This window comes from Martes martes, assembly GCF_963455335.1.
Source record: "Martes martes genome assembly, chromosome: 6".
NCBI classification, from domain to species: Eukaryota; Metazoa; Chordata; class Mammalia; order Carnivora; family Mustelidae; genus Martes; species Martes martes.
In genome coordinates, this window is record NC_137893.1 from 73,334,870 (window position 1) to 73,360,211 (window position 25,342).

Sequence of the window (25,342 nt, forward strand, 5' to 3'; positions counted from 1 at the left end):
GGGTGGCATTTTCTCTGTACATGACCTTTCCTCTAAATAATAATCTGGGTAAGAAACAAGTGACACAATGTCGATTTCAGCAAAGGGAGGGACACCTTCTTCAGTATCTTTGGTGAGCACCAGAGAGCTAAAGTCAAGATACTAATAATAGCACTGACAATAACTCACACTGTGTCCTTGGAATCATTATTTCAAGCTCTCGGTCGTAGTTTCATCTCTGTTAAAGGAATAAGCTTTAATGTTTCTTTGTGCCAAGCAAGCAGGTCATCATTTTTCATGAAATTCTGGGGCAAGCTCAGTCATGGTTCACCTACTGCTTGTTGGCTAGAGAGCACATGACGGGAGGCATCCGTTACGGCAAGTGACAAGAGAGAGCCCTGAACAAAAGTCATGGATTTGCACTATTACCATGTCCTAGGTCACTTACACCTAACTGTTCAATGAGCCAGATTCACTAAATGGCTTTTAGATTGCTAACCCCTGTTCTTAAACATATAAATTACTTAAATTTAACTGTGTTAAGAGATAGTTTTTGTCTAAATAGTAGGATAAATTACCAGTCAGCTTTACTAGTTAATCCAACAATGCCAGGTGCTAAATGCTGTCTATGATAGAAAAATATTAGTACATTTATGATAAACAGCCTTTCGAGGACTGAATGCTACACTTTCAACAGCAAAGATAATCTAAACATGTGCTCCTTTTTCTGGGTTGATAAAGACCACAAACTTTCTGCAACTCATCCTGAATTTCTGTCCTTGAGTACTCCACAGAACTGTTTCCTATTTCTTCCACAGTTTGGAACTTATTACCTTTAATCATCAGCCCTCAGGACTTACAACGAGATGGACTTGAAGTGCTTTCTCATGTATGTTTTTCCCTATTTCTAAGTTGTTTCTCTGTGTCTTTACTGACTAGAGGGGGAAAAAAAGACTAAACCAAAATGAGCCATGAACTGTTTCATGCTTGCTGTTTTCCAGATGCTTCTGAAATTATCTTTAAAATATCATCTATTCGTTTCATTCTTCTACAAAGTTTGTTTAGAACTAAGTGTTTCTTGTGGACCTGAAACAGGTGAACCACCATGTTAGAGTTATTATTCTACACTTTTGATTCTAATAGATCTATCTTTGGGGACCCCAGGGAAGTCCTGGAGACTATCTTGTACTGAATCAGGAGAATATTTGCGTGCATATGCCAATATCAGTGCAGCATCAAAGCTTCTTGTAGCTCTTGCCCAGGGGATTTTGAGATTTAGTATGCTGTTTTCCCTTTTGACTTAGCATCTGCTCCCCAACTGTTCATCAAACTCCTAACTGTAGTAGCTGTGCAACACTCAAAAGAGGGAAAATAGAGCCTGACAGTGGTTCATTATTTAGACAAACAACTGGTCTGAGGGACGTCACTCCTAGGAAATTCAGCCTGCATTTAATCAGACCCTGTGACTTGTGTCCTCCTGTCAGTTTGATTCCCAAGTCCTCTCCTTGTTTCTGAATACCTGTGCAAGTAGGGCATTTCAGCAAAGCAGTGCAAGAGAAAAAAGTCATATTTTCAACTACATCAACTCCAGTTCTGTAGATCTTTGGCTCATCTACTGAGTGTCAACGGGCCATACCCAGAGAGTGATTTCTCCTCTTGGAAAACAACATTACTCATGCTTGACATCAGACCTAGGTGTTTTGTGAAACTCTTGTCCTAATGTGGAAATTTAGTTTAAGACCAAATATATACGTGTGTGTGTGTGTGTGTGTGTGTGTGTGTGTATGTGTATGTATTATATAAGACATATGCAAGTATGTCTATAATAAATTAAGTAGAACTTCACTGTATCATAATGATATAAAATAAATATGTAATGATCAGAATAGCTAAAACAGTTGCCAACAGTCTCTCAGAAATAATGGGGCACCCATGGGGTGTTAAATTATACTGTGATACATGCTGGGTAAGGCTGTGGGAACTCTGCTAAGATGGTATCTTTGTAAGGAAGGATGAAGAAAGCCTCTTGGAAATAGTGTCTCAGGTAGTTGTGAAATAAGACTTTAAGCAGCACTTCCATGGAGACTGACATTATCATCTGAGGGGTTTCTCCTCCCCTATAAACCTTAGAGTTCCTTCTCACCAATACTGACGCACTCCATGGTATGGTTGTTGGCTTCCAACCCTTCTGGGCAATTGTCAAGGCACTTTCCAAGGTGTAAGTAAAATCCACTTTTACACTTTGTGCAGAAATTTTTGTTGAAACAGGTATCACAGTCAGCTTTGCATTCTGAAATAGAAAAAAGGGAAAGAAATATGCTTTCACTATCTTCACTTATCTATTGCTGGTCCGGGTCTGTATGCTTATGTTATAGGCACAGGAGACTTTTGTGTCAAACACGCTTAGGATTCAAAATTAATTTGCCAGGCTGAATTATGGATTCTTCCACAGTCATTCAGTTGATATACATCAGCCATTGATTTTGAAATTATTGTATCGATAGCCCTATGAAAAGCTTTTGGCAATGTGTCTATTGCCAAAAATGTTTATAAGACCAAGTATTTATTTATATTAAATGAGTAAAAAGTGTTTCATCAGAGCTTTAACGAAATATACTAGATACTGCTTTTGGGCTGTTTTGGCAGTCTATTCATTTGTTCAATAAATATTTGATTGTCCACTATGTGCCTAGCACTATTCTAGATATTGCTTGACAGCAGAGCATACAAGAGAGATAAGGACTTCACAGAGCTTACACTTTAGGAGGGGAGACACAATAAATAATAACAACATCTGACCCTTATACAGTGATTACTGTAAGTCAGATACTGCTGCGAGTATTTTATAATATTAAGTCACTTAAGAGGTTTAAGTTGTGGAGGTTATTGTGAGGACAATAACCCAGTGAGACAGCTCCTATTATAATTTCCATTTTATAGATAAGGAAACCAAGGCTCAGAGAGATTATGTAACTAACCCAGGACCACAGAGTAAAGTGGTTCCAGAATGGTAAGTGCTCTGGAAAGAATAACTATGGCAAATGACTGATAAGGGGAAAAGGTCGATTATTGTGAGTAAGCAGGTCATGGAATGCTTCCCTGAGAAGGTGACATATGAGCAGAATCTTGAATGAAAGAAGAGAGCCAACAAGCAAAAATGTAGGTAGACAAAGAGCTTTCTAAACCGTCAGAACAGTGAGTGTAGAATAGTAACTGCAAAGCCTTGAGGTGGGAAGATCTTGCAAGAAGACCAGTGATGTCAGTGGAAAATGGCTGAGATGCATTCACAGGAGAGGAGCTGGAGAGAAAGGCAGGGCTACGTGTGGTGTATGACAGAGGAATGATATTTCTGAATTTAGATTCTAAAAAGTTACTGGGTCTACAGTGGGGAGAGTAGACTTTCAGGGTCCAGAGGAAAGGGGATAATGACAGCGTTTTCAACATTCATTTCCAACAGATAGATAAATGTTTCACTGGCTATACTGGAATCCTTCTTGAAGCAAAAACAGCTGAATTTATTCTTTAAGTCATTAAATACTTGGATGTTATGATCATAATGGGAACTCAGATGGCATTAATGGTTACTGTACTTTTCTATACGTTCCATGAGTAATAACCAGGTTCTCAGTTTTTGCTTTTATAATGTAAAACAACAATAACACAAAACTTGAGTGCTTTTTACAAGAGGTGAAAATTTTCCTGCTCTGATGGCTAAGTCCAAGGATGGTTTAGCCTAATTATCAGGTAAATATCATTATTTCCTGAACACTGAATATCACAAATACTCTAGAGGCCAGTAAATCTGGGAAGTCCCCAAGGATGAGATAAAAACATAATGCCGTGTAGCACTTACTTGTACACTTATTTATATCTGGATATCGAGTTCCATAATATCCACTTGGACATGAAGAGAGACACACTCCAATCTGCTTCATGCCAATTCTTTCCAGAACAAAAAATAGTCTGGGCTTACATGACAAACATCCATTGTAATCTGAACACGTTGCACAGCCTCCTTGGCAGCCTTGACTGACGTTAGGATGCACTGAAGGGACAAATGCAGAAAGATAAAAACAAATATTAAATTATAAATACAGAAGTTCAATGGCATTCTCTAGGCAGACGGTACACTTTGTTTCATTAGGTTTCAATTGGTGATAATGGGTGAATGAGTTGGAATTTTCATTTCCCTTTTCTATGATCTACTATTTCCCTTTAATACATACATAGTTTTTAATAAAAAGTTCTCAGAATTTGGGAATTTGGAAACTAAGAATATACTGCCTTAAACTATTTATAGATCACACACACACACACACACACACCCGTAATGAAAATATTCTCATTGAACCAGGATCCTGGAAGATTGGAGACTGGGTAATTTTGCACTGAAATCAATGCGCATTAGTTTGCTTGTCATTTATGTGGTGGATGAAAAGCATGCATCTAATTTCTTCAAGCAAGGATGACAACATAGATGAAGGTTTAACTTGAGCAAGGATGCTTCCTTTTAGGATATCTTTTTTCAACTGTGGTCTATTAGCGAACACAGTTTTACCCTTTGTTCCCGTGTAAATTGATTGTGAAACTATGTAGTTCCTTGGAATCCATTCTCCCATGCTTTCTTAAAACATTTCCTTTCACAGGAGTTTTATATGTATCAGTTCAAATTGATACAATGAAGAAAATGTGATATTTATTTTACCAGAATTTCCACATGACCATATGTGGTTATTTACATTACTAATTATAATTCATAATATTTATAATGTTCAACATTTTATCTTTGGGGAGAGAATTCTTTTTTTTTTTTTTTAAGATTTTATTTGTTTGACAGAGAGAGAGGCAGCGAGAGAGGGAACACAAGCAGAGGGAGTGAGAGAGCGAGTAGCAGGTTCCCTGCTGAGCAGGGAGCCCAACATGGGGCCCTGGGACCATGACCTGAGCTGAAGGCAGATGCTTAATGACTGAGCCACCCAGGCACCCTTAGGGGAGAGAATTCTTATAGTTCTTTTGTCTTCATCTTCCATCTACTCAAGTAAAATATGTATTTAGTGAGGACATGACACTAAAGACTAGAGCTACACATATTCCTGTGGTGGTGAGATTATTCATTAGCAAGTCTGAACAGATATAAACAAACATGTGCAAGATTCGTGTTTAAAGATCTTCACAACTTTAAACCTTCTTATGACCATTAACTGGTCATCAGCACATACATACGAGCTGAGGGAAAAGGGCTGACTGAAGTACATCTCTCATGTATCTGGTGCTTGGGATTTTTCTTCTCATGTACTCTGTGTTCAAATACAATATAAGTAGCTTTACTGTCCTTCTAGGAATCTGGAAGGGAAAAATTGTGACCTTTCTGAGAAACAAAGGTTGATGCACAGGAGTGTAAATGTATCCCAATGTATTCTGACTTCTTTTGTTGGTGGTGGTGGGATTGGGCTCTGATGAGCCTTGCCATTATCAGTTCTGACTTCAGAGTGATGTTTGGTTCTTGCTAAGTTCTTTACCACAAAAACAAATCCCACCAGGCTTAGTTAGAAGGGGGTACCCATAAGCCCAATCAGCCTTACCACAGGGGTGTAAGGGTTAGCTACAGAGAGGTCATTTGGTTGACCAGCATCCTCTGCCTAGAGGAAACCATCCCTGAATCAGCCACAGGAACCACAAGCAGCTCATTCTCATTCCAAGACGTTTTGTAAATAAACTGAGGAAATATGTGGGGGAAGGGAAGTTTGCTTTTCCTGTACATGCTCCTCTATGGGGTGGGACGGACATATAAAATGGCACAGGAGGTTTAGACATTACAGGACCTGGGGGACTCGTAAGTGAAAACTGTTTTCCAAGTAACAGGATCATTTTTCATGCCAGTAAGTCAGCATTGGAGACTTACAGAAAACGTGTACATATATTTTAAGTAGGGAAAGACCCTAAAAAAGAAAAGGGATGAAGAAAGCGTCCTGTGCTCAGAAGCTGGTTTGGCCCATTTTAAGACACCAGAGATATAGGTAAAACCTTCTCATAAGAACTGTCTATGGAGAAGTGGACCTCACTTTGAAAGAAAATCACTTCAATCCCAGGGCAGTAAGTGACTCTGAGTTTGAATGCAGATGGGTTTGACTGGTCCACAACAACCTATCTCTAGCTCTGAAATGCAGCTGCTCAAAGGAAACAGAATTGTAATTTCAAGCACCTCAAAACTTCTCTCAACTATGATATAACTTTAAATCAGTTATGAAAAGGAACATGATTTAGAGGTGCAAAGCCTCAAAAAGGATATACCTTAAAATACATTTCATTTTAAATTTTGGGTTTAGGGTGTTTGGAAACTTCTCCAGGAAAAAGCCCCATAAAAGGATCCATAGTTGGTAACAGTTCCCACCAAAATTATGAGATGTGTCAAGGTACTTTGCTCAATTCTTTAAAACTTTCACTGAAGAAATCTAACAATCAACTCATAATGTTGGGCTATATACTTCTTGCTTGTTTTTTTTTTTCATATTTTGCCTTTTTAGAAAAAAGTGTTTGGCAAAGTAGATTTTTGAAAAAGTAAAGAAGACATAATTGCCCTAATTGGCAAAGAAAATTTCTATTTGTGTTTAATCAGGAAGTTCCAGTTATGGGCAGGCACAAATAATGGCAAACTTTATTTCTTCAGGAAAGTTTCAGTGTTATGCTGTGGGAAGTGGGAAAAATTGAGACTGTGAAGCTCAGATTCTATGATTCTAGGTTTTTTTTTTTCACAGTTGAGTAGTAACTGTTCTTTGAATGCTGTATATGGGTCACTCAAATTATACAGTCAGTATTACACAACTAGGTATAAATTTCCCAAACTTCATCTTAAGGCAAGTTTTTACTTTTTATATGGAAACCACAGAAAACTTTGGTCTGGATTGACTGTAACTCTTTCAGCCTTAAAATCTTCTGATTCTAAACTTAGAAAATTAAATTCTATTTTTTAAAAAGATTTTATTTATTTATTTGATGGTGGGGAGCAGGAGCAGGGGCAGAGGGAGAAGCAGACTCCCCGTTGAGCAAGGAACCCGATGCAGGACTCAACCCCAGGACCCTGGGATCAAGACCTGAGCCAAAGGCAGATGCTTAACCGACTGAGCCACCCAGGTGCCCCTTAAATTCTATTTTTTTCACACTTCTTCTTTTCCATTCTAATAATAACTTCATTTTGTATTTCTGAATCACCTTTTTTTTCAAACAGCATTTGGACTATTACTTCATATGAGCAATGGAGGTGTTAGTAGTGATGAGGTTTCATAGAATACTTAAGGTTTAAACCCAATCTTAGAAAACAAGTTGAACAAAACTAAAAGGCAACCTACAGACTGGGAGAAGATATTTGCAAATGACCTATCAGATAAGGGGCTACTATCCAAGATCTATAAAGAACTTATCAGGGGCGCCTGGGTGGCTCAGTGGGTTAAAGCCTCTGCCTTCGGCTCAGGTCATGCTCCCAGGGTCCTGGGATAGAGCCCTGAACCGGGCTCTCTGCTCAGCAGGGAGCCTGCTTCCCCACCCCCTCTCCGGCCTACCTTTCCGCCTACTTGTGATCTGTCAAATAAATAAAAAAAATCCTTAAAAAAAAAAAAGAACTTATCAAACTTAACACCCCCAAAACAAATAATCCAGTCAAGAAATGGACAGAAGACATGAACAGACATTTCTCCAAAGACATACAAATGGCCAACAGACACATGAAAAAAATACTCCACACCACTTGGCATCAGGGAACTACAAATCAAAACCACAATGAGATACCACCTCACACCAGTCAAAATGGCTAAAACAAACAAGTCAGGAAACAACAAATGTTGGCAAGGATGTGGAGAAAGGGGAACCCTCTTACACTGTTGGTGGAAATGCAACCTGGTACAGCCACTCTGGAAAACAGTATGGAGGTTCCTCAAGAAGTTAAAAATAGAGCTACCCTGTGACCCAGCAATTGCATTACTAGGTATTTACTCCAAGGATACAAATGTATTGATCTGAAGGGGCATCTGAACCCCTAATATTTATGGCAGCAATGTCCACTATAGCCAAAGTGTGGGAAGAGCTGAGATGTCCATCGACAGATGAATGGATAAAGAAGATGTGGAGTGTATATATATATATATGTGTGTGTGTGTGTATATATATATACACATATGTATATATACATATACATATATATATACATATATATGTGTATATATATACATGTGTATATATATATACACACACACACATATATATACACACACACACACACAATGGAATATTACTCAGCTATCAAAAGACGAATACTTACATTTACATTGACATGGATGGAACTGGAGGGTATCGTGCTGAGTGAAATAAGTCAATCAGAGAAAGACAATTATCATTTGGTTTCACACATATGTGGAATATAAGAGACAGTGCACAGGACCATAGGGGGAAGAGAGGGAAACTGAATGGGAAGTCATCAGAGAGTGAGAGAAACCATAAGAGACTCTCAACTATAGGAAACATACTGAGGGTTGCTGGAGGGGAGGGGTAGATGGGATGGGGTAACTGGGTGGTGGGCATTAGGGAGAGCAGGTGATGTGATGAGCACTGGGTGTTATATGCAAATGATGAATTGTTGAATTCTACATCTGAAACTAATGATGAACTATATGTTGGCTAACTGAATTTAAATAAAAATAAGAAAATAAGTTGAAGTTATCAGTATTTAAGTGGCCATGGTGGGGCTAGAGGAGGGGACACTCCAATTATCCACATCAGGAAGGAGATGGCATGAGTTCAGTGCAACTGATGCCTAAATAGTGGTTAATGGAAAAATGATGAATATAAAAAGATTGGAAGCGCAGGACAGATCTAGATTGCGGAACACTTTGTGGGCTGTGCCAAGGAAATTGTTCTGTTCATATGGGGGATTTCAATCTGGTGAGTGATGTGATCACATTTGTATTAGAATGTAATACTAATGTAATGGTAATGTAATGGTAATTTCTCTAGCAGTATGAAAGGCACAGAAACTGGAAGACTAATGTCGCAATCAAGGTAAAAGACCGATGAGAGCTTAAAATATAGTAAAGGCAGTGAATGTGTTCGGGAAGGTATGAATACTCCCAAGGACATTTAGGAGGTAGACTCAATCGAAATGGTGAGTAACAAAATGTGGACTGAACAAGAAAGAGGATTTGAGAAGGTGTGTTTTGAGCTTCTGTCAGTGAACAGAAAAGGTGAGGGGACAGATGGGGGGAGTGAAAGCCTACGGTTAGAGTGGTAGGGCCAGTACATAGAATAAAAAAGTCTAAAAATAGAAACATGGCTTGGGATCACTGCTTTTGCAGATTTTATTAAATATCCAGAAGTGATGCTTAATAGATGGAACTTAATATTATAATGGTTGCCAGAGATGTAAATGAGAGTCCCTGGCTATAGCTACTTAATTAGAGAAGACACCTTGAAAGAGGAGATGAAGAATGCCAGAAGAAGGAAACACAGTCCAAAATAAGGGACATTTGGTAAGAGAAAAAGACATATTTTCAGCTGATTTTTAACGATACTTTGTATTTCTACACCACTTTTGCTTTCAAAGCATGCATCTCACAAGAAGCTAAATTAACTATAGTAACTATTGTTAGTAAACATAGAAGCCATCACAATTATTTATTTCGAAACCTCAAACTAGGACTCAAAGAAAGGCTAAAACTGTAAGGCAAATAGCAAGTTTACATCAAAGGTTAGAATCTAGATCTTTGTTATCTGGTAACAATTTCTTTACCAAGGATAAATATGAGTGGAACAATGGAACATTCATGGAAACTTTAAGTTAGAACTTCCTTTTTTATAAAAATGTGTCAAATACATGGTAAAATTAGTGTCTCTTTCCCTAAAATTGGGAAATAGGAAAGCATCTTTTCCTAACTGGTATACAAAGGTTAAGTATGAAAAGAGTATATATTAATGCATAATTTAAACCAATTTTCAGTGTCAGAACTGTCAATACTCCCTGAGTGACTTCAATTTCTCGAGCTGTTGAGCCTTCCTCCTATTTCTCTATTTGATAATCTTGTGATGCATAACTGATGCAACATAAAGGCTACAGTCATGAGAGTTAATCCATTTTTTAAAAAGGTTTATTTATTTATTTTAGAGAGTGAAAGAGCCGTGTCGGGGGAAGGGGCAGAGAGAGAGGGAGAGAGAATCTCAAGCACACTCCCTGCTGAGTTAGGAGCTAAAGGCGGAAGGGGGTTCGACCTTGTTCCACATGGGACTTGATCTCATGACCCTGAGATTATGACCTGAGCCAAAATCAAGAGTTGGGGGTTGCCTGGGCAGTGGGTTAAAGCCTCTGCCTTCAGCTCAGGTCATGATCCCAGGGTCCTGGGATCGAGCCCCGCATTGGGCTCTCTGCTCGGTGGGGAGCCTGCTTCTTCCTCTCTCTCTCTCTGCCTGCCTCTCTGCCTACTTGTGATCTCTGTCTGTCAAATAAATAAAATCTTAAAAAAAAAAATCAAAAGTTGGACACTTAACTGACTGAGCTACCCAGGTGCACCTCAACTAACTTCTTTGATATAACATCCAGAACATAGAGTTTTAAATGGTAGAGCATTTGGTAAATATACAGTCTTTGGCTATGCTCTTCAATGCTTATGATATACTGAACCAACTGCAGCATTGACATCTAAGCTCCGTTTCTGTAACAATTTTAGTGTAGGTTTCAAGGATTTGCCTTAGTTTAATCCTCTTCTAAAACCCAACTGCAAATATACTCACATCTACTGTAAATTGCTGTGTGGAAGAAATCCAATATTGCATGCTGCCAATTACCTCTGATGGTCATTTATTTGTGGCTAGAGAATTCCCAGAAGTACAAAATTTGGTAGGCTTTAGGTTTATAAAAGGTTTAACTTAAGTTTATAGAAAGTGATAAATACATCAAAGTAATGTAGTGATTTTATAATTCAAAGAATAAAAGATAAATTGACACATTTGATAAAATTTTTTTAATAATAATATTTTAAAGACCAGATTCTTCCTAACGCATTCTTGTCTTCACAACATTAACTTCCTGCTCTTCTCCCTGTAGTGACCTTAAGTGATAGGGTAGGGATAAGAGGCCAGTGGAATTCTGTAAATTCTGTAAATTCTGCATCTGTCCTTTCTTCCATGTCCTCTCCTTTTATGAGGATGTTCACATTGACTGGAAGCTTCTTGAAAGTTGGTCTTGATAATGTCTTCATAATCTTCTTGATAATTCTCAGCTTCTACATAGGGCAGCTACTTATTAAATGGTTCTCAATGAAGAGTTTTGATTATTGAACAGAAGGCACTAAATATGAAAGATAAGCTATTTATTTGTTTTTAAAAGTAATAAAGATGCCAGACAGGTAAATACTTAATAGAAAGCATAATAACTGATTTTAAGTTGGCTATTCCTATAAATATCTGGCAAAGGAATAAAGTTTCAAATCATATACACTGTGAGATGCTTAATTATGAAATAAATAATTTGAAATTTAAAAAAAAGAAGTTTTTCTAGGTACCATTTACTACAGTTCTCTGTTCACCTAAAGGAAATGTAGACTTACATTTGCCTAAGAAAGGACAGCATATTTCTATCATACCTTGGGTCTTGATTGTTATAGAATAATTTTTAAGTTTAATATAGTGTTATGGTCATGGAAAGAGATGTTTCATGGGTCCTCTGGAGTGTCTGGCATTATTCACTTTAAGAAAAATCTAATGTTAAAAATTTGAATTACTTGGCAATCTCTTTCAAATTTTATTGAATCAACCCCAGAAAATATTGAGAGTCAATGTTTCTTATTTATTTGTAAGTTAAAGCAGCCAAGGCAGATCAAACAGTGGCCAGATCTTCACAACCATTTGTTAGGTACAGACAGCAAATTATCAAAAGCTGTTTGAATGAATATAATTACCTACTGGCATGCAATGCCCCTTTACATTCTCAAATGATGATAGCTGGATGAATAGAGGCCTATCATAGTCCTTCACTATTATTTCTGACTAGTAATTCATTGAGAGAGCCACATGTTTATATATAAAAACATACACAGATTTTGCTATTTTTGTGTGTAGCATCTGATGGTGTCTACATATGTTTATTGTATATGTGTATGTATGTAATTAGACACAAAATGCCCAGATACATAACTAGACACATGATACACACACTCTACTTAGTCTTTTATCAAAGTCAGTAGCACAGACATTAACTGACCTGAAGCAGTTAGGATAATAGCGTCTGCCACATCTTTTGTCCCACTGAATCAACCTTGAATATTCTGAAAGTTTGTGCCCACACCAATGGGTTCACCAAATTCCTAAAGTCTCAGAGAGGAATGTATTCACCAGCTGCTGAATACAGCCCCATTAGGGCTCCACCATTATTATGTGGGGAAACATACTGTTTTTAATGGAAACTATTTCTTTGAGAACTTGGAAAATCTTTCTCTTTCTCTTACTGAATAATAATTTCCTGAAGGGAGTCTAATATTTATATTCTATAAATACTTTAAAATAAAACCACAGCAATAAAACAGACCTAACATTAAATAGCAATTAGCTAGACTTTCCACTAAAATCAAGCCAGCTCAAAATATTATAAAAATGGCTAGCAAATGATGGCAGATATAGAATTCCTGAAATCTAAGCTATGATGAATATTTGGTAGCTAGATGCCAACTTGGTGGCCAGGGGCTGTGCTCTGTCTCTCCACAGGCTACAGAAGTTAAGACTAGAAATGAAAGACAGATGAAAGTGGGCTACATCGTATACACATTGTGAAAACCATGATTAAGGTTTTCAACAGAAATTTCTGGTAACTCACCATGTACCCTAACCCTACACATGATGTAGTAAATGTAGGAGTGAACAAGACATTTAGTTCCTGATTTCATGATGTCAATCAGTTAATAAGCAAGTAAAAAATTAAATGCTTAAAGATTGTGATAGATATTGAGTGAAATAAACAGGTGAATAAGACAGGGAATAATTGTGGGTAGCTACTTTAAATACAGTGGTCAGGGAAGGCACCTTTTAGAATGTCACCCTTTAGCTGAGATTGGGAGAATGAGAAGGAGTCAACTATGAAAAGCTAAGGGAGGGAGAGTACTCCAGGTGGAGCATCAGCCAGGGAAAGGATTTAAAGCCTATGGGAAAGAACCAGGCATAAGCAACAGCACAAGGGGAACCGATGAAGCTGCAGCACTGTGAATGGTAAGAGATGAGTTTAGAGAGTTTAGAGAAGGAGGGTAGAGCCAGGTCCTACAGAACGTTGTGGACCAGGGTAAATAGCTGGGATTACATGCCAACTGTATTTAGATTCTGCATTGCTAAGTGAATATCAGAACGAAAGGAAAGAACACATTTTGCCCAACATAATCATTCACTTTAAATTTTGTTAATTTTATGGATCGTGAAATGGAAATACCATCTTGTATTCCTTGAAAACATGTTGCTTTATCAAATTTTATATTAGAGGAGAATGTTCTGACTAGCCTGACAACATAAAGTTTTATAGTCAGATTCTAATCTTTGAAGAAACTGTGCATCAATCTACATGTTCTTTGCTCTTGGAAACATTTCATTTCTCCTTTGTTTCTCCTTTCTCGAGCAGTAATTTTAGTTTGCTTCAGAGTTTTACATTTTTGTTCTCTTTTCCTGGAGTGTGTATGTGGGGGGATAGTGGTGGTGGTAAAGAGACACAGGAAAATTATGAAATATATAAGAGGTTATAAGAACAAATAAGGAGAATAAAAAATAAAACATTTTGCAATCTTGCATATAATGGTTTCTGTATTTTCCTGAATTCTTGCCATTAGTGATGAACATTGACAAAGTCTAAGTAATTTAGAGCAACAACATTATTGTTTTCATTTCTAATCTTCCTTTTAGAATGTCTATGTTATGTTCTTTTTTCCATTAACTACATTAATAGCTTGTGGGCTAATTCCAAAATTGATTCTTCAAAAGTAGTGAAAACCATATTAGTTTTCCTGTGACCTACCAGATAGCTATAGTTGATTCTGTTGTTGACACTGCAACAGAAAGCATTTTGTACAACCAAAAAATAGTGGTTTTTTTCCTAACCTCAAGTCGAAATTTATCACAAGGTTAATGCACCCTGCTACGGGTGTAACATGTAAGTTACTGAATCAGCACTTCCAGCTGTTGCTAAGGGAGGGAAAGCTTCCCTTTTTCCAAGTGGCCATGTTCCCAAGTGGAGGTGAATAGAGGACAAGAGGGAGTGGATAGGGGTAACGAAGACCCAGATGCCATAGAGAGCCAGGACCTGTTGATGAGTTAGTGGGTGGTAGTAACAGCATTTTTCATGAGACAGATCCAACAGTGTTCATCCAACAGTGGGAATCATTATGTGCTCTGGTCTGGCTGAGTGAGCCATTCCCTTTTTTTTTTTTTTTAAGGAGAGAATTAATTAGAAATCAACATAAACAGAAAATGTGATAGTTTAATGGTAATGAACCTGCATGTGTGTTATTCCATAACTACTAAGTTTGCATTCTTGAATGAAACAAACTTCAGTTTGTGCTAAAAACAAACTCGACTTTGTTATATGATGAATAAACTCGGATATTCTTGCCACATAGCATGCTGAAGTAGCATATTGATGGCTGAGGTCTTAGCATAAGCAGACAGCAGGCGAAAGACTTGCGGTATTTTAACAGGCACAAGAAGATGTGAAAATAGTGGGTATACCATTAAATAAATCCAGCTTTATGCGACCCATCTAAAATCCTGAGCAGGAAAAATAAGTGGATGTTTCTCCTAGAGTCACAAAATTGCTGACAGAGCAGAAGGTGCTGATACACACCTTTGTGAACTTGATTCATTTTTGTACTTCATGGGCGTGGTTTACGGCATCGCCGTCTCATTTAGAAATGGGTCCTGCACACTTCCCCGAGGAGCACAGGGACTGGGAGGTGGTGAGCTGGCTTCGGACTCAAATAGAGTTTTGAGATTTACTAGCTGAATCGCCAAAATTTATCTCTTTATTCAGCTACTCATTTAGACAATTAAACTCTCCAACATCCACACACAGCGAATGAGCACCTGAAGAGGAATAAAACCAATCATCTGTATCAAGGAGTTCACAGTCTGGTTAGACACAAGTTGCTTTTTGAACCTAAGCTTTCTTATCTGTAATGTGGGAATATCTATTTGATAGATACTGGGGGGATTAAATGGGATCACATGTAAGCACCTAGCACTCTTACAGGCACTCGTAACAAGTCAGTATGCGTAAGGCATTTCGTTTTACCCAGGAAGTACTAAATACAACCTTGTACTAGTTACACTCTTATTCAAGGCAGTTGTGAAGCTTCAGTCAATAATGACTCAAAAACCTTCAAGCAAAGAGGCTGGAGAGAGGGCAGATGCTGATGCTTCTTCTAACACAGATTTGGGGAAATTTGGAGAGCCAAGGACTCACTAACAGTCATAAGAGACTACTTTTTAAGGATCACAGATGCAGCTTTTAGTGAGCATCAGATATGGTGCTCTCACCCCACATTCTGGGCAAGAAGTCCTCTGGGACTCTAGCAACCCGCTGAAGACAAGGATGTGCTCAAACATACCAAAAGAGGTAAGGTGTGCCATGGAAATGATACCAGAATGGTATAAAGAACCTGACAGTCTTTGCCAGTAAGGGTCTAAAATTTTACTGTGTATCAAACTGAGCCAGAGTATTTTTTAATAATGTGGATGCATAGGTTTCATTCTAAAAAATTCTGATTCAGGAGTGAAGTGGTGAGCCCAGGTGCATTTATAATTGCATCTATAAGAAGCACTTCAGGTGAATGTGACACAGGTGATACAGATACCCTACTTTTAGTTATCACATCTTTGCCATTTTCACAAATAAATATTTATTCAGCGATAACTCTTCCAGGGACTCAGAAACAAAACATGGTCTCCAAGAAGCCTACAATACAGTTGGTGAAACAATCTTTTTATTTTTTAAGGCCCATCAACATACAGACTAGAAATCGTAGCACAGCAGGAATTCCAAGGCAGGGGCCGTGGAAGGCTAAGGTATGTGAAGATGCCAGACAGCAGTCAGGAACAGTGATGGGACTTGAAGGAAAAGAACTTTGACGAATAGAAAGGGAAGAAGACAGTGTTAGGAGCAAGAGTGTTATGCATGAATACATAAAGAAGATTTGGGAGAACGGTGAATATAACTGTGGAATTTAAAAGGATTTTAGATGACTTAAGAATCATATGGTAAATCCTAGAGTAACCACTCGGAAAATAACTAAAAATAATATAGTGAAAAAATCATTTAAAGAATTAAAATGTTACACTAGAAAATATTCACTCGGGGCACCTGGGTGGCTCAGTGGGTTAAGCCTCTGCCTTCAGCTCAGGTCATGGTCTCGGGGTCCTGGGATAGAGCCCCACATTGGGCTCTCTGCTGGGCGGGGAGCCTGCTTCCCGCCGCCCCCCACCCCGCCTGCCTCTCTGCCTACTTGTGATCTCTGTCTGTCAAGTAGGTAAATAAAATCTTTTAAAAAAAAAGAGAGAGAGAGAGAAACATGGAATGGGGAAGGGAAGCAGTGAGATTAAAGTGAAATAAAAATTGAATATTAACTATGTCTGTAACATGTTAATACTTAAGATCAAAGCAAACACAAAAATATTAATAAGTGATAAAACTAAATATTGTTTATTAATGATCATTTTGATACTCAAACCTTCTAGATTAATAACATTTCTTTTAATATTGTGAAATATAGAATATGTTACATAAAGAAACAATTGGAATACTTTTGTGTACTGTGAATTGGGTTCTACATTTTAAATTAATTATAAAATTCAGTGAGAAAAGATGAAACTATTTTCTTGGTATTATGGATCCAATAAGATACCCCACTTATTAAAACTCCAAATCCCAGAATTATGAAGGTTTAATAAAACAAGTTACCAGGAAAAAAAAAAAGGATTTTAGAGCTCTTCCTTTTCTAGTTTCAGATGAGAACACTGTGGACCACATAGTTAATTAGCTTCTAGTTACAGAATAATAAAACTTTGGAAGTTTAGAGGGATTTAGTTCAGCCTCCCCAGAAGAGTCCATTTAATCATGTCTAGTAAAACAAATCTTGTGTTTTGGGGGGCAGCCAGTATAATTATTTTATAGCATCTCTACATACTGAACATCTTAAAACATCTCCCTATTTTGAACATAAACCTGCCTGTCTTTCAGGAAGTTCTAGTACCATAAAGCACACCCAATACATTTTCTCCTTTTTCCTTAAGAGAGTTTGTTAAATAGTGCTTGGTGCTTTGGATGGAAAGATGGATAAAACCTAAGAGTCTGAAGTATGGTGAGAGACCATAAACAGAGGAAAGCCAGTGTGGTAAATATTATGTACAAGGCCTCAGCAGAAAGGAGACAACTAACCATCTGGAACCACCTACTTGGGAATCCTGACGTTCGAGCTGGATTTTGAGAAATATGCTTGAATTTAATCTTTCATAGAACTTGAAGGAACTGTTTATAGACAAATCAGCAACATGGTTTAATTTGGTTTTAGGCAAATACTCTGATGACAAAGAGAAGAATTTCTGGGGAGGGGAAACTAAAAGTTAATGGGGTGTTATGTTATGTTTGATACCTGGCACTGCTGTTGGCTGAATTAGAACAGCACTAACGGGAGTAATGTGAAAAGAGGGGATGGATTTTCAAGTTTTCTCCAAAGAAGAATGGGCAAGTTTGACAGGATTTGACAATCAATTTTAAACAGGCAAATGAAAAAAAAACTAATAAATGGGTAAACGAAGGAATAACAAATGTTGATTGTGTTTCTAAGTGGGGAGACCAGGAACAAAACGATGTAATTGATTGAGATACAGGGATTCAGAAATACCCAACTAGAAGGGCAGGGGCCTGAAGGAGAGAAAAAAGCAGGTAAAAATGACTATATTGAGGTCCTAAGGGCTGGATTTGTCTTTTCTCCCTTTTTATCCCAAAGAGATAGCCCAGGACTGTGCATATTGATGGGTTCATAATAAATCATATAGAACAAATAAACCCCTTAGTTTTATAAAAAATGAACCCATCCAAAATCAAGAACTGAGACTTATGGAAATTTGGTGCCTTCACAAGGAAGGATCACCTAGCCTTGGTGGCACTCTTCAGAGGTTTTTTGATTTCACTAAAACATAAAATTTATGGACAGAAATAAAGGGGAGCAAAAGTTAAGACCAAACATCAGGAACATGAATAGCAGGCTAGGGAGTTCACTGTGAAGATAACAAGGAAACATTACGGTTTTGAAAGATGATGGAATTTTAGGGAACGTTCCTATATTATAGGAATTCAGAAAACAAAGTTGGGGGGATTCTTCTAACCCAGCATTTCAGCCATCACACCTGAGCATGCATGAATTTAGGTGTGGAATCTGAGTGCTTTCCAAAGCCAGAGAGCCAAATGCTGGAGCTAAGCTTAGTTTCTTATGGCATCAATATCCAATTACATTTTCCAGAGTATGAGATCCCTGATGTTCAATTCTGGTGACAGTCACTGGGGAGACAGGACCTGTGAAGTTAGTCAGGAAAACTGCCCAGAGTAGGAGCAAAGACACCTGCCAAGTATTCCTCTGGCTTTCTGCCTTCCTCACGAGATAAAACATATTTTCCTGTGGTCCATTATAAATAATCACTCTAGGGATGCCTGGGTGGCTCAGCTGGTTAAGCAACTGAAACTGCCTTTGGCTCAGGTCAGGATTCTGGAGCCCCTGGACTGAGTCCCACATTGGGCTCCCTGATCACCGGGAGGCTGCTTCTCCCTCTGATCTCTCCCCTCTCATGCTCTCTCTCTCTCTCTCTTTTTCTCAAATAAATTCTTAAATAAAAACAATCACTCTACATTGAGACTACAGAACCAAAACCTTTTGTTACAAAGAGAGGCACAACATGGCTCATTTTGCTTCATACCCCCGACAGGCATGCTGGTTTGGACACTGTACCACCAGAAAGTGCACTGATCAATTTTTATTAGGGAGCTGATTTCAGAATCCTAATTCGTTATTCTTTTTTTTTTTTTAAGACTTTATTTATTTATTTAACAGACAGAGAGAGGGAGATTACAAGTAGGCAGAGAGGCAGGCAGAGAGAGGGAAGCAGGCTCCCCGCTGAGCAGAGAGCCTGATGCGGGGCTCGATCCCAGGACCCTGGGATCATGACCTGAGCCAAAAGCAGAGGCTTTAACCCACTGAACCATCCAGGCACCCCTCATTATCCTATATCTAACAAAAATACTAATTATAGATGGTGAAATAGCAAAATAGGAACAGCCTTTTTAAAATCATCTAACAGAATGTTTTGGTGGTCCTCTCCCTTATCCAAAGTTTTGCTTTTCAGTTTCAGTTATCTGTGGAAACCATATTTTGGGAGCAGACGATCCTCCTAACATAGTGTCAGAAGGTCTATTGTAGCCTAATGTTTATGTTATTCACCTCACTTCATCTCATCATGTAGGCATTTTGTCATCTTACATCATCACAAGAAGAAGACAGGGCATAGAGTAGAATAAAATATTTTGAGGGAGAGCACATTTACATCACTTTTATTATAGTATGTCGTTATAATTGTTCTATTTTATTATTAGTTATTACTGTTTAACTTCTTACTGTGCCTAATTTACAAACTTTAACATAGGTAGGTATGTGTAGAAAAAAAAAAAAAACAGTACGTATAGGGTTTGGTACCATCCCTGGTTTCAGGCATCCACTTGGGGGGTTTTGGAATGTGTTCCCTGAAGATAAGGAGGGACAAATGTATATCACTACAAGTCTCTATTTTTAGTTTCTTTTAGTTTATAAGGACCATTAGGGGAGCCATGAGCTTAGATTTTATTTTTAGATTTGATAGCATTTTTGTTCAGTCTTTAAAATGGCTTATTTAGCAGTCTTTTCCCTCAGCATCTATTTTCCCGTGGATGGGCTCACACATGGATATTTAAAGGGAAAGGACCTTAATGATGCACCAGTTCACCTTGTCAGCCAGTAAGAATATTGTAATCCATAACAGAGATTTCCCCTAATTTACATGCTTTTATTGTCACACACCAAGGAAATCATACTAATAGGAGGAACTTCACAGGAGATAAATAGGGATCGTGGTCACAAAAGAAAGGCCATGGACTGTAGTAAAACAAAACAAATATGCCCCTTTCAGAAATTTGAGATTGAGTTCTGCTCAAATTTACTAGCTTTGTGACACTATACAAATCACTTAACATCTTTAAGCTTGATCTATAAAATGAGAATGGTAAAACCTGCTCACCCATTCCAGGGGGGTATTTTAAAACTCAAATGAGACAATGTTCATAAACTGTGCAAAATTATATTGATATGTTATAGTTAACCATGGGTGTAAGTGATACTTGACCAACTAGGGCCAGATTGGAATCTAATCATTCCCAAGAACAGACTAGGAATACATTTGATGAGAAAACTGACAAGTGTATTTGACGAGAATATGTGTGATTGGTTTGTTGTTTTAAACTGTGCCCTGTCATGAGTCATGTTAGACTAGGGTAACAGGTTATAGTAACTTTTTAGATCTGGATCTCATGGAGTAAGGAAATAAGGCGATTGTAAGTAAGTGTTGATCCAGCGAGCAGAAAATTCTCTTTGAAATGACCATTAATTAAACAAGTAAGAGTCAGATTGCCAGAACAGCCACAGAACACTTCTCTGGAAGGCAATCCTGCGAACCTATCTGCTCTGAGGCCTTCGGTGTTACAGAATGGCCAAAGGAGTTGTTTCTACTCTCCGGTCTACTACAAAACGACTACAGTCAGCTACCTACTTCCCTGGACTCCTTCTTCCTTCTTAAGTAATTTGAGGTGATTATGCTGCATACATGACTCACCAAAATCTTCCTACCTACTAAAACATGTTGCACACCTAATCCACACATGCTCTTTCTCTAATATTTTCTATTGACACAAATGGCATCAATCCATTGTCAAAGCTAAGATTCTAGAAGCCCCACTCACCCTCAACTCCAACCACTCCTCCCTATGGATTCTACATCCTTAGCTCAGAGAGCTCACATCTTTCCACTTCTCACCAAGACTACTGCTACCGTTTAGCAATTAGAGCGATCTTTTAGGAACAATAGTTAAGATTTTATCAGGCCCCTGCTTTCAAAATGGCTTAAAGGCTTCTCACGGCTCTTCCCAAGTAACCACTTCTGTCAGTTAGCTCAGTTTACTCTCTCTCAACCTCATTTCTTGTCTAAGGAGCCATTTGGAGTACCCTCTCAGCTGCAGAGAGAACTCCCCCTCATTTAAACCTCCAGCACTGTCTTCTTGATGAAAAGCAGAGCGTAATGAGAAAGCTGTCCTTTGAGTCAGAAGACCTGGGTATATTCTTATGTCTACCATTGCTGGCTGCCACTTTGGTCAGTTGCTTAATGGTTTGGGGCCTCAGTTTCTTCATTTATAAAATAGTTAAACTATATTGTGAGGTTTTTGTGAGGTTTACAAGAGATAATACACATAGAAGCACCTGGCTTTCCCAAGTTAGTAATAACATACAGAAAAGAACTGGAACATGCTATTTTCAAGGCTCTGAATTCGGGCAACTGACCTCTTTAAAGCTATCAGTTGATGTTAGGAAAGGTCATCAACAGACTTACATAAGAAATCCAAAAACATGTTGATATGTGTTTGCCAAAGTGGTGCTTCAAGCAGACTGGAAGCTATGTCCCATGTAGTGGTTTGAAAAATGCCTCCGTGAGATGGACAAAAATGCACTATTTTTAAACACACAATATTTTAACATTTGTTTGGTAAAAGTAATTCCAGTTAGTGAACTAGCATGAAAGTTCAACTATAGAAATGAGTCAATGTGCTGAAAAGGGAAATTTGCTCAGCCAAACTATGTCATTCCATTACAAGCTTTACCTAACAATGCCAACTACGTTTATAGTACGCATAGCATACTTCCTATGATTGTCACAGACGTCATGCTGAACGATGACTCTTATCCATTGGTCATAAATTTTCAGACAAGATAATACTGGGAGGCCCAATAAATTCCATTGTTTTCTGTTGATCTTCCTTCCACCTTCCTGCCTCATCCTCACGTGCTATCTGGTATCCTTGTTTTCCAGAGAAAAATCTGGGTGTGCATTGGCTCATTTGTAAACCATCTCATTAATTTCCAATTCTGTTTAAACAAGCCTTAAAAAGAAATGTTATGCAACTTAGAAAGAATATCTAACAGCTCTGATTTATTTTCAGCCGAATAATGTTTAATTCTAGGTTCATATGTTCTTTCTTTAAACACCGTGACATGTCCCAAAGGCAGGTTTGATGTGGGCTGTGCTGACTTATGTAATCTTAGCACATACTAAATGTTCAATAAATCACTGCTGAATGAATTTATGCTGTTCTAATTAGGACCAAGTTTAATTTCAATTTTTCCTCATATTTTTCTCCCAAAAGAATTTCGTTTTCACTTGTTGGCTTTAAAAAAATACGGTCTAAAAAACTCCATGAAAGTATAAAGAAAAACTCACACTTTTGAATTGAAGCCCTAACTCCACATTCTTGAAGTTCTGACTGACAACTATCTAAGGGTACAGCACGCTACAAGAAGGAAAAGGAAGAGCTCTTTGATTTTCCTGTAGGGGGGATTCTGCGATCAGTCTCTTTCTTTTGGATAAGTAAAAGATTAGGACTCTCATTTTATAGTGGGAGCAATGGAATCACAGACTAAATAAATGGTTTATGTAAAGTATACAGTAGAATGTTATTAGAAATCAATCCATCTGCCCCCTAACACGGGATTTCTTGAACTATAGTTCAAACTCCAGAAGATCTGGATCCAAAAAAGGCAATCAGGAAGATGTTATTCTTCTGCAATTAAGTTTATGAAGTTTCCATTTCTTCTCCCTTAAACTTTTTTTTTTTTATTATTTTCTTTGGTAAATTGTGGATAAATTTGGGATTCAAATGGGATTCAACTGAAGACTCAGCAGTGAATCATTGTCATTACACATTTAAAGCAAAACAAGGAAAAGTAAAATCTCATTGTAGATATTTTAATAACATTATTTACATAGCACCTTTTTTCTAGACTGCTTTTCCACAGGGGGGAAAAATCCTATGTAAAAAAAAAAAAAAATCCCATTCCTATGAAGAAAGCAAACTGCATATAGTAATGAGAAGTCTGAGATAGTGACACCAATAAAGGAAGTGAATTAAAATTCAAGGCTTTTTAGATTTTAGTGTAGGCTCTAAATCATCAAAGGTAGGGAGAAATAATAACTAGTCAAAAGAATATACACCTTTTCTAGTCAAGTATCACAGTAATCATTAATAGTGTATAATTAATTTTAAATTCAGTCAATGAAGCCTCTGATGCTTTCAATTACTTAGCTGTGTTATCCCCTAGTACATATAAATACCTGAAAATACCATGCAAACAGGAAGGGGCAGAGTGGAACATGGGGGAGCTCTGGCCCCTTGAGGCTAGGGTACTAAACTATTTTAACGAGTGATATTTGATGTAAGCACCAGAGCCTAGGCATTAGCCCTCCTAATAGTCTTTAAATAATAATAGAGAAACAAGAGCCTATATAAGGTAGGATCTCAGATGTATTACTTTATTTTGGAAGGAACGTGGAGAAATAGGTAAGAACTGCTTTGGAACATGTTGATAAAGAGAGCTGTAATCACTGATCCCCCATCTTTTTAAACCATGAGAATACCAGTGGCAAATTTTTATTATTTTTAACTTAAATTAACTCATTTCCCCTATATTCTGTGCAAATGAAACCACATCTCTATAGCGATAAGTTAAAATAAAATTTTGCAGTTCACATTTGGTACAGTTATATGTAATTCCTGTCTTGATTCTTTTACCCTTAATCTTTTCCAGTATATTGGAATCTGTACATCAGACAGCATAAAGCCTGCTGTTGCAAACATTAATAAGATCTATCATTTAGGAACAGCTACTTACACTTTGTTTAATTTCTAATGGAAAGGATTTCTCTAAATATTTACACCAGAACAGTTGTCAGAATGAATCCTGCAAACTTGCTGGCATGCTCCCAGGAGCAGGGAACTGGCACGGGGGAAGGGAGATTCCTGGTCCCTGGTCCTATAATTTTAAGCAGTCCTAGAATTTCAGGGAGCCACTTGCTAGAATATGAAGGGTTTGTATTAACAAAAAGGTACTTCAGTGTGTAGCCCAATTCAAGTCAAGTATCTCAACAGCCACTTTTGTTTATTCTTCTTGTAAAAATGACTCTCCATTTGCTTCAGGTTTAAAGGGATTATTTAGGTTTCAGCGACCCAGCAAATAAATTGTGTATGAGAAAAGAAATGTGTACAAGAAGTGTGAAGAAACACCAAACTTATTTTGTTCAATGGCTCCCAAGGTGCTTAATATATAGAAATGACTTGTTGCTCCCATGAGCTGCTGAGTAAGAGTTAACATGCAAGACTTAGACAAGAGAGAACTGAAATCTGCCAAGATAAATGCAGCAGTGTTTTATAAATTAACTCAGCTGTGTGTGTATTTATTTTTTTCTTTGGAAGATTCTAAAATTAAGACTGTTCAACTCATCTTCGTATTGGTTTGGAATTTGGAGAGTATTTGAGGAAGTGATTTGTGGCTAGGAAGGGTGGAGAAAACATCCTGCACTGGAACATCTTGGCAAGTATCTGAAACGTGTTCTTACCTGACGAACGGTAGCACTTTTGCCCCTCAGCCTGTTAAGAGGTTTGGTTAAAAACTATTACGTAAAGCTTTGTGGGATTAAAAGCTCTCCATTATAGTATGGGCAATCTATTAAAATCAGAGGCAGTTTTTAATGAATTTCTGAAATGTCAGTGAGATGTCCACATGGGTGCTGAAAATGGCAGTGGTAGCCTGAAATGGCTGGGAGCTCCTTCTTCTAGAACTCTCCTCTATTAGAAATTAAACTTTGAGGTATGGACACATAATGCTCACAAGTCTGAAAACACACATGAATCAGGGCTGGGTCCTAGAAGCGCAATGCTGGGTGGAATGGCACATGCTACTGATTATTGATACTAGGGTCAAGTATGCATCGACATGATCCTGCAAGTGTAAATGGCTTCCAAGGGAATCCCACTGATTTATGTTTACAACTTGGATCTGCATCAAGCTCTGAACAGAACTGGAAAGCTGGGTGGATGTCTTGGAAATGTGCTATAGGAAAGAGAAATTGCCCTTTCTTTGTAGAAGGGGCTTATGAGTTATCTTGAGGATGACATGAGGTGACTGGGGAAATGGAGGGCAGAGGAGCTGAAGATGCCACCTGTGGGATTTTTCTC

General features: G+C 37.9%; 1 protein-coding gene across 2 annotated transcripts in view; it reads right to left on the minus strand.

Moving 5' to 3' along the window:
• The window catches only part of RSPO3 (R-spondin 3), an 89,873-nt gene that overhangs the window by 51,940 nt on the left and 12,591 nt on the right, over positions 1 to 25,342 (minus strand). For both annotated transcript variants that reach the window (XM_080805676.1, XM_080805677.1), the window contains exons 2-3: positions 3,833 to 4,024; positions 2,123 to 2,269 (exon numbers count right to left, since the gene is read on the minus strand). In XM_080805676.1, the coding sequence (XP_080661802.1) occupies positions 2,123 to 2,269; positions 3,833 to 4,024 (339 nt within the window). The remainder of the gene's footprint in view (positions 1 to 2,122; positions 2,270 to 3,832; positions 4,025 to 25,342) is intronic.